The sequence below is a fragment of the Miniopterus schreibersii genome, assembly GCF_964146895.1.
Source record: "Miniopterus schreibersii genome assembly, chromosome: 19".
NCBI lineage: Eukaryota > Metazoa > Chordata > Mammalia > Chiroptera > Miniopteridae > Miniopterus > Miniopterus schreibersii.
The window spans coordinates 803,549-813,764 of NC_138119.1; the positions used below are offsets into that span (position 1 = coordinate 803,549).

General features: G+C 57.4%; 1 protein-coding gene across 1 annotated transcript; it reads right to left on the reverse strand.

The window, feature by feature from the left end:
• Positions 1 to 688: 688 nt before the first annotated feature.
• ALDH5A1 (aldehyde dehydrogenase 5 family member A1) lies at positions 689 to 9,688 on the reverse strand. The gene is made up of 10 exons (XM_081120567.1): positions 9,347 to 9,688; positions 7,223 to 7,306; positions 6,399 to 6,569; positions 5,133 to 5,249; positions 4,692 to 4,835; positions 3,697 to 3,840; positions 3,197 to 3,355; positions 2,395 to 2,564; positions 2,206 to 2,264; positions 689 to 1,448 (listed from the first exon to the last, which is right to left on the reverse strand). The coding sequence occupies exons 1-10, from the start codon at positions 9,680 to 9,682 to the stop codon at positions 1,243 to 1,245; spliced, it is 1,590 nt and encodes a 529-aa protein (XP_080976693.1). The 5' UTR covers positions 9,683 to 9,688; the 3' UTR covers positions 689 to 1,242.
• Between the last annotated feature and the right edge of the window lie 528 nt (positions 9,689 to 10,216).

The window sequence follows — 10,216 nt, forward strand, 5'->3', positions numbered from 1 at the left end:
CCCGGCTCCATCCCGCAGCGTTTACGCGCCCTCGGGGTCGTTCAGGTTCAGCGTCTCCAGCGGGGCGCTCAGGCAGCCACTCGGGCTCCAGCCTGCGGGGCGGGGCGCGCGGGGTTCAAGTTGATCCTCTGGAGGTTAGCGGAGGACCGGCTTCGCCGCGCGCGCTCCCCCTCCAGGGGTCTTCCCGCAGGTGAAGGTGGGCACCCCGAAGAAAGAACACCTGGCACAGACTCGTGTTGAAGAGCCGCTCAGAGGGGCTGAGACAGCGAGCAGGTGAGTCCTCTGGGGAGGATCTGTGCCGGGGGCAGGGAGGGAATGCAGAGAAATGGAGCAGGGCTTCTTGAGGCCGAGAGACCGGTTATCTGCGCGTAGTTTCACTTGAGTTATGTAATAATTGCCGACTGGGGGGGGGGACAGTTCTTGGTGTAAATTCACCGGAGTGATGCCCAGAACAATACCTCTGATACAGTAGGTGCTCAACAAAAAATAACCATGATAGATGCGGGAAGGTCGGTCTCTCCCTCCTGGTCTAGGTTGGAGATTGGGGAACATTTTCCAAGAGCCAGAGTAAATATTTTAGGCTTTGGGAGCCGAACTGTCCCTGTGTCAGGTACTTGGCTCCGCCAGGAAAGCAGCCACAGACCTGCCAGTAAATGAAGGGCTGTATTTACAGACACTGAAAGTAACATTGTATTTAAGGACACTGCTGTATTTATTTACGGACACTGAAAATAACATTGTATTTACGGACACTTAAGTCTGAATTTCATACAGTTTTCATATGTCATGAAACAGTATTCTTTTCCCCCCAACAACGTGAAAATCATTCTTAGCTCTGAGTTGTATAAACACACGTGGCAGGTCAGTTGGCACTCAGGAGTCTCCTCTCCAATGGGTCTAAGTTTCGGAGCCAGGCGAGGGGTGCTGAATCAGCGCCCTGGCAGTCCTCACCAGCCTTGTGAGGGCCACTGGGCCAGCCTTCCGCCCTCTGCACTTTGCTAGAGGCTGACAGCGCTGTGGTGGGTTCTCAGGGACTTTGCTGGTTCTCGGGGAGTCTGCAGCCACAGGCACGTGGCACCTATTGGTCCCTAGTCGGGTAAGGGGCGGGGCAGGAGTCCCACCTGTTTAAGATGAGGACTGGATGAGCTTTAAAAAATTCGTAATTCAGATGCCCTATCGGTTTATTTAAAATAATGGGTGCCATGTATGTAGGCAGCTTCCTTCTTATTTTCTGGAAGGATCCTACAAGCCTCCGATGCACACGTACTTGACCTCCAGGTACTCGTCAATGCCATACTTGGAGCCCTCGCGCCCGAGGCCAGACTGCTTCACCCCACCAAACGGGCACTCCACAGAGGAGAGCAGCCCCTCGTTGACGCCCACCATGCCCACCTCCAGCTGCTCCGCCACCCGCCAGATCTGGGCCGGGTCTTGAGAGTAAAAATAACCTGTCACAGAGAGAAAGGACACAGGTAGCCTGTAGGACAGTCACTGAAGACATGACATCTGAAGCTGAGGTGGCACTGCCATTGGCCTAATCATCTGGGCCTGGAACCACCCACTACCCAGCTCCCATCTAGACCCCAAGCTGGGCCTGTCCATTTCTTCCTGTCAAACCCTGGACATGTCTTTCTGCTTCTGTTTCCTGCTCCTTGTGTGAGCTCTTACCGTCTTCTGTCAGGACAGTGACCACAGCCTCCCAGGGCCTGTGACCCACTATTCAGTCCATCGGCACGTCTCTGTTCGATTATCCACGTGATATTCCTGCCTGAGCTTTCAGGTGACTGCTTGTCATCTATCCAGTAAGGTTCCTCGTGGGATCCAAGGCCTCGGCGCTTTCACTCAACTGTCAGTACCACCTCTCCTCACTCCAGTGACCCACCACCTTCTCCAAGCTCCCTGTCCGGAAGGCGTGGGCAGAAGTATCACGTGGATAATCGCACAGAGACGTGCGAGCCCCTGAGAACCGGGGACCCCTGGGTGTGTGCAATCCCCACCTGGCTCTCTCCCACCATCCGGGGCTCTCACTGGAGCTCCCAGTGGGCACTGCAGGGCAGGAGAACAGGAGATGCACACACCTGCCCCTGTCCCTGCCCTCAGAAAGCAACAAAGTGCCTTCCAACCCAGGGCGGTGTCCAACAGGCAAACTCCAGCATTATCTTGAGAAATTACACAACTGCCCCCCAAGCCAGGACAGACACGTACCTGCTAACCCAACATCGGTCGCATTAGCGATGGCCACAGCCTCCTCCTCCGTGTCGAACCTGCCAAAGTTAACATGGGTCATCAGCAGGCTCTGTAAGTGGGGCGGCAAGAAAACCGGCTGTCTTTTCTCCCAACTTATTTCCCCAGTAACAGCAAGAGAGAAACTGGAGTGTTGCTGGACAATCTTACTTGATAACTGGCGCCAGAGGCCCGAACGTCTCCTCGCGAGAGCAGAGCATGTCCTGGGTGACGTTGCTGAGCAGGGTGGGCTCAAAGAAGTTGTTTCCAAGTGGGTGCCGCTTCCCGCCCGTCACCAGGGTGGCCCCTTTGGAAAGCGCATCACTCACATGCTTCTCCACCTGCAAGAGGAGAAAGGGCAGAGCCCCCGGGAGGGCTGGTTAAGGCTGCCTGGGGAATGACCACCCCTCAGAGCCTGTGAACGCAGAACGCCGTGACTGGCTTTCTCTCTTTCTCAAATAGGCACAAAACCACGCAGCCCAGCCCCTGCCTCTCCCACTGCCATCGCCACATGCTGAATGTGGCCCCTGAGATCCGACATCTCACTGCCACGGATCCTTCATCAAGGATCCTTCTGGAAGGGCGTTTTGCTGTCCAAGCCAGCATTTCAGCTAAAACACAGACAATCTCAGAAACAAAGCCCGTCTTCCTTCCCTTTCAGGTATTGGGAAAATTTCAAAACTCTATGTTTTGAAATCATAATTCCCAAGGCAGCGAGGGATGGAATTACCAATGCGAACAGAGGAAATTTAGGGAGCACAGATCTAAGTGACATCTCATGGGGACTCAGTGTCATGACAGAGCTCGAGAAACTTACGACCAGATGATGCCACAAGACTCCTACGAACTGGCAGAAAATCAGTTTTTTCCAACTTTACCATTTTCAAAGCAGCCTTGCTGGGCACCCTACCAATGTGTCTTCTCTCATTTAGCTTCTGATACCAAAACCGTGAAAGCTAATGAACGGACCTACCTTTTCTACTGCTTTTTCGTTGATCAATGGGCCTTGAGTGGTTTGCTCCTCAAATCCGTTTCCCACATGCAGGCTGGTTTTAATCGCCTCAGCAAACTTCTTCACGAAGGAGTCATGGATTCCCCTTTGCACCAGGAACCGGTTTGAGCAAACACAGGTCTAGACAGAGAAGAACAGACTGGTGGACGGTGTGTCGGCAGCTCCTGACCCGGCCCAGAAACAAATACATGTGGGGCTGCCGCTCCCTCTGTGCAAACAGAGAACAATTTGATTAAAAGTCCTCTGCTGTCTGGGAATGTCCCTGAAGCCGGCGACTCTACCTCATTTCTCTCGGAGCCTCCAAGCCTAGCCTCGCCCCCAGCAAAGGGCATTTGCTGAGAAAGTGAAAGAAGAATGGATCGTGGAGGAACCAAAAGTTTCCCTCCAGGAGATGAGTCAGGTGGAAGGATGTTTGTAAAACACAGACACACACAACCCCAGGGACACGCCCCAGGACTCACCTGTCCCGAGTTCCTGAATTTCGACGCCATGGCCCCCGCCACAGCCTGGTCCACGTTGGCACTGTCGAATACGATGAACGGGGCAAGGCCACCCAGCTCCATGGACACCCTCTTCACGGAGTCGGCCGCGTGGCGCAGCAGCACCTGTGGGCAGGGGAGCGGTGCTGGGTGCGAGGGATGAACTACCAGGGCTGGCGAGCTCGCTCCAGAAGTGACCCAGCAGCAAAGGAGGCCACGTGCACAGCGGGGTAACTGTGCACTACTTCGCGTAAGAAAAGGGGGAGCAGACTGTGTGTTCATGGTACTGCTGACACGGTGGGTGGCGGCTCCCAGGGCACCACGGCCTGAGCGCAGGTTTACCCACAACAAAGCGATTACGACCGGGAGATGCTCCTTCCTGTTTCTCAGTGTCTAGAAATGACCGATTTCATAAAAACTTCCAGATTAGGTTTATGATTTATGTTGTTTTTATCTGATGTTTTTATCTACATGTCTGAGTATACACACACACACACACATACACACATATCAGCAGGAAAAAGTTTACTATGTGGAGGGAAATACCATAAATAAAAACCTGTTCTATCTGCTGTTTTGCTCTGTTGAACATTTAAAAAGTTCTTTTAGTTTCTGCAGGTACCTGTATACTAAATACAACTTCCGTTCAATTCTGAGACACCCACTCCAGCACCCGCAATGTGTTTCTGAAATCTGATTCCAGATTAGGAAGGAGACCTGCATTCCAGAAGGAGACCCGATGTTCAGCTCTCAACCACCTCACATCCAACACACAGTGGGCGCTTCCGCCACCCAGCTCCTTAGGGACTTTTTTTTTTGTCACAATGAGGGACACCATCTGGAGTATGTCCAGAGGCCGAGCAGACACACTGTTTGACGGAGCTTTTAACACCCTGCCAGCCATCTTCCTATGAATGGCGACCGAGGTGAGATAGTAGAGAAAACATTAGAATGATGTGTTTTCTGAAGTCACGTACCTTCCCGGTGGCGGTCGAGCCAGTGAAGGAAATTTTGGACACAAGCGGGTCGGTGCAAAGCGCCTTCCCCACATCCTTGGCCTTCTCCCGGGAGCAGGGGACCACGTTGTAGACCCCGGGAGGGATTCCTGCTTGGTTTGCGAGCTGTGGAGAGAACCAGCAGACATGGGGCAGCAAGTGAGAAAACAGAAAAGAGAAATAGATATTTTATCCAAAAGGTAACAGGGAAAAAACCAACTAAGCTGCCTTTGGGTTCAGGGTCAGAATAGATTTGGAACTGAGCGTCTTATTAGTGCCAATGTGATATTACTGTGTTGTTATACATCTTTAAAAATAAAATTTCTTAGAGTTCAAGTTTCAATGCCACCTCCTGTTAAAAGAAAAAAAGAACCAACCTTGGATTTCTTTCCTGGGCCAGGGCTCACCTTGGCCAGGGCTCACCTCGGCCAGTGCCAGGGCTGAGAAGGGCGTGTCTTCAGCAGGCTTGACCACGACGGTGCAGCCAGCCGCCAGAGCGGCCCCCACCTTGCGGGTGATCATGGCGCTAGGGAAGTTCCACTGGGGACAGAGGCACGGAGCAGCCGTTAGAGGAAGCGCCACTCAGACGCGCACCTGCGGCCAGGCAGCAAGCCCACCGCCCGGCTGACGGGCAGGCTCCCGGCTCCTCACAGGTAAGTCCTCGCGCACCCACACTGTCAACCTGAGGGGCTCTGGGACGGAGACTCACACAGACGGGATGTTTCAGAATTTAGAACAGTACAGGTGTCTACCCAGGGGCCGGCAGGCCTGCTCTGTGAAGGGCCAGACTGTCAATAGTTATGCTTTGCGGGACGTCCGTGGTTGTGATGTGGAAGTTTGCACAGACAGTGCGAATGCACGTGGCCATGTCCCCACGAACCTTTATTTCCAGACATGGGCAGCAGGCTGGCGCTGGCCCGAGGGCCATAGTCTGTTGACCCTTTGGTAGAAAATATTAGCAAAGGTGACTTTGAAATGGCAGGTGATTTATTCCTTCCCTCTGTATTTACACAGATGCCTGTGGACATGTCATATCTCTATCAACAGTGTTTTATGTGACAAATGCTTTATAGCGCTCATTCTGTGGCAGGCACTGTTCTAAGCTCTGTTAAATTAAAACTAATTAAATCCCATCACAACCCAACGAGGTCAGTATTATCCTCACTTGCAGGTTTGGGGAAACTGAGAGCAGTTAAGTGACTTGCGCAACATCACACAGCAAGTAAACAGTGACCTCTGAGTCAAGCCTGGTCAGTGTGGGTGGCGGGGCTGCCTCTCTGTAACTGTGCTGAGCAGGGAAAGGACAGGGTCTGGACACCAGCCGGCCGACACCAGGGAGAAGCTAACGTGGGACCTCATGGGGGTGGGTCCAAGAGGGCTGGTCACCGAGAGAGAGCTGGGCACCCACCAGTCACTGCAGCCCACCCAGGCTGACCATCAAAACGTGTCATATCTGAAGTCTGAAAAAACAAATACCAGTAGGTCTTTTCAGACATGCTGGGCAGTGCCAAGAAGAAGCTTTTACGCCAAGTCAGAAAAGCTGGGCCTCCTGTGGTCTTCCCACTCGCAGGTGCTGGGAAATATGCTCCACGGCCACCCACACCTCCCAGGTCAGGGGACCAGGACACACACCTGCGCATCCCCCAGCACAGGAGTGAGGAAACCTCGAGCAGGTGACCCCTAACGTACCGGGGTGATGACCACGGCCACACCGAGCGGCTGCTTGAGGACCAGGGCCCGCTTCTCCTTGGCAGGGGTGCTGATGATGTCTCCGTAGATGCGGCGGGCCTCCTCCGAAAACCACTCCAGGAAATTGGCGGAGTACAGAATCTCCCCCTGAGCCTCCTTCAGCGGCTTTCCCTAAATCCAGTCAAAAAGGACACTCGTCACCTTCCAGAAACAAGCACGACTGTGTGTCTCCATCCTCAAGGCCGCAAGCAGAGTGGGGAAGGCTCCCATCACATCCCCGGGGCTGCGGAGACACTGCAGCCTCAGAGCGGGTCTTCAGCGCAGACGGAAACGGTGACGGGAATGAGCGTGGGCCGCAGCTGGCACCCGCGTTCGCAGCACAGGGACTCGTTAGAGGAGACAGAGCCCCATCTGCTGCCCTTTCCCTCCCTCTCACACCGTCTCAAGGCGGTGGCTGGGGTGAAAGTCACTGATTATAGCTATGGAGGAACTACCGGCATGGCTTTAAATGCACAGAAACAACAGGAAAAGTCAACCAAAACAGTCACACAGAACAGACGAAACAGGGAAAAGCAGTGTTCGCACCGTTCCCCTCGAAACCCACCTCCTGCCCATGACTGCAGAGCAAACGAGCACACACACGTTTTAGCAAAACGAGGGCCTGGCCTTGATCAGAAAAAGCTTGTGCCTGGCACAGTAATTGGGTGATGTCTGGTCATTAGGCTGGGAATTCACATTGTTTTAGCTGCCACAGAGCAGCGAGAAGTCAGCGGCTAAGAATCCCGGACAGGTTCTCAGGCAGCGAGTCGGGGCCCTGGACTTACGCTCTCGGCTGTAATGATCCTGGCGAGGTCGTCTTTATTTTGAATCATTAAATCATACCATTTCCGAAGTAATGAACTCCTCTCCTGAAAAAGAGGTAAGAAGGTAGAGAAATAGTGAGATGCCAAGTGAGAGAGACTATTAAATGTTCTTCAACCTCCTAACGTCATAGCCCTGTCCTCATTCTGAGCAGCAGTGATAGAGACCAGCCTCCGGTGCATCTGCAGGGTGAACCGGGTCGCGAACCGTGAGGGAAAACGTTTGCAAACAGCTCTTACTGTTTATGGCAGACAGGAATGACTCATTTTCATTGTTATTTTTTAAATGTTTTTATTTTAGAGAGGAAGGGAGAGGGAGAGAGAGAAACACCAATGATGAGAGTCATTGATCGGCTGCCTCCTGCACGCCCCCTACTGGGGGTCGAGCCCACAACCTGGGCATGTGCCCTGACCGGGAATCGAACCAGGGGCCCCTTGGTGCACGGGGTTCAACCAACTGAACCACACTGGCCACTGTTATTTTTAATTACAGTAAAATGCACATAACAAAATTCACCATCTTGAACACTGTTCCGTGGGCAGTTCGGGGGTGGTAAGTCCACTCACACTGTGTGACCGTCACCACCACCATCTCCAGAACTCACCTGGGGAAACTGGAACTGTCTCCATTAAGCACCAGTTCCCCCCCCACCGGTCCACTTTCTGTCCCCAGGAATGTGGCTCTTCCAGGGGCCTCAGAGAAGTGGAATCCCATGGCACTTGTCCCGTTGTGGCTGGCTGGCCTATTTCTCTAGGCATAATGTCCCCAAGTTTAGTTCCTTATTTTAACAACTCACTGGCAGGGTGACTGTCCCCGACTTGGGGTGTGCGTGGCGTAAGGAAAGGTCACACACTTAGGCAGAGGGCCCAGGCGCCACGCCGTGAATGTGTTTAATGCGGCCGGGCTGCACCTTACAAATGGCTAAAATGGCGAGGACAAGGAGTGACCCCGGTGACGGGAGGCAACGCGGAGGTGTTGGGGGCACGAGCAAGACAAGGTGTGGGGACCGTGCTCAAAGAGAGACTGGGGAAGGTGTGTGCCTGGGACAGGCTCAGGCGCAGAAGTGACAGGTGAGCTTGACCCAGGAACAGGTGGGGCCTGAATGTGCCGAGGAGGGACCGGGAGAAGCTGGCTGGACCTTAGGCCACCGACACGTAGAGGGAGGACCACGTGAGGCCACCAGAGAAGATGGCCATCCACGGGCCCAGGAGCCAGGCCTCAGGAGAAACCAGCCCTGCGGACACCCTGACCTCGGAGATCCAGCTTCCATAACTCAGAAAACTCCTTCAAGCCGCCCCGTCTGTGGCCCTTGCCCTGCCCTGGCTGCACCTGCCCTGGCTGCACCTGCCCTGGCAGCAGGTGCCCTTCCCTCCGCCGGGGCCTCGCCTGCTCCGGACATTGCCCCCCAACACCTACCTGCTTAGCTATTCGTGTTGTTTCTGGGTTAGGTCCCCCCTGTGCCCCTGAACCCCACCTGCGCTCCAGGGGGCAGGAACCCTGTGGACTGCGGTGCCCCAGCCGCTCCGGCAGTCAGGGCGCAGGACCCGCGGGAGCGCGAACAGTCCCGCGCTCGCGCCTCCGTGGCCGTGCCCGCGGCGGATGCTGAGGACGGTGCGGCGCTGGCAGCCGGGCCCCGGTGCCCCGTCCGCGGAGGGCGCGGAAGCCCTACAGCGCTCTCCCTGCCCCGTCTCCCCTCCCGCACCCCCGACGCCCCAGCTCCTGGTCGGTTCACAGCAGGTTCCCGGCCCGGGCTGAGCGCCCAGGGGGGGTCCTGGTCCCTCCCGCGGCGCTCAGCTCTGCAGCCCGCCCGGCCCGACGGCAGGACCCGCCCGGGGACCCGGGGGCAGTGGCCTGGGGCCCGGTCAGCGCCCCGAGGGGCCGCGCTGCTCCCCGACCCCCGGTCGCGTTCGGCCGCCCCTCCGGGCGCCTGAGGCCGCCGGGCCTGTTCCCGGCGCGGGCACAGCGCCTGGCACGGAGCCCCCTCTCCCGGCCCCTCGCAGCGTCTCCTCCCGTCTGCGCGCATTTCCGCGCCGGGCACCCCGGCAACCGGGCGGCCGGCCCCCGCGGCCAAGGCCGGGCGCACTCACCTTGGCCAGGACGCCCCGCCAGCGCCCGAAGGCCTCGTGGGCGGCGCGCACGGCGGCGCGGGCCTCGGGCGCCCCGCAGTCGGCCACGCGGCCCAGCTCGGCGCCGGTGGCCGGGTCGCGCACGGGGAAGGCGGCGGCGGCGGGGACCCAGCGGCCGCCCACGAAGCTGTCCGTGCGCAGCAGCGGCGCGGGGAGGCCGCCGGGGCCCGGGGCGTAGGCGCGCAGGGCGGCGGGACGGGGCGCCCAGCACCCGGCGCGGGGGCGCGGGCCGCGGCCGAGGAGCGCGGGGCGGAGGCGCGGGGCCCCGCAGCGCTGCAGCCGCGAGCAGGTCGCCATGGCCCCGGCGGCGGGAGGCAGGCAAGAGGCGGGGCCGCGCGGGGCGGGGCGGGGCGGGGCGGGGGCGGCGGAGGCGGCGGAGGCCGAGGCGCCCGGCAGCGCCCCCTCTCGCGCCCTGATGGCGGGACCCCGGGGACGCCGCGCGCTGCAGCCTCGGCCCGGACAGGGCGGGGGAGGGGGGCGGGGGGAGAGGGGGGGCTGGCCCTGCGGACGCGCCGCCTTCCCCCTCGAGTGCTCAGGGGTCTGTACCTGAGCCTGAGCGCCGACCGCTGCAGGGAACTGCTCCCCCTCCCATCTGCTGCATCCCCACCATCTCCCACCATCTCCATCATCTCCCACCATCTCCCCCACCATCCCCCACCATCTATCTCCCATCTATCTCCCACCATCTATCTCCCACCATCTCCCACCATCTATCTCCCACCATCTCCCACCATCTCCATCATCTCCCACCATCTCCCCCACCATCTATCTCCCACCATCTATCTCCCACCATCTCCTACCATCTCCATCATCTCCCATCATCTCCCATCT

What these genes read in the sequence shown, in the direction of transcription:
- ALDH5A1 (XM_081120567.1), bottom strand. Translation starts at nt 9,682, where the DNA reads ATGGCGACCTGCTCGCGGCTGCAGCGCTGCGGGGCCCCGCGCCTCCGC. An exon ending in GGATCATTACAGCCGAGAGC is followed by an intron (nt 6,570 to 7,222) that starts GTAAGTCCAGGG and finishes GACTGGATTTAG; the next exon opens with GGAAAGCCGCTGAAGGAGGC. An exon ending in TGGCCGTGGTCATCACCCCG is followed by an intron (nt 5,250 to 6,398) that starts GTACGTTAGGGG and finishes CTCTGTCCCCAG; the next exon opens with TGGAACTTCCCTAGCGCCAT.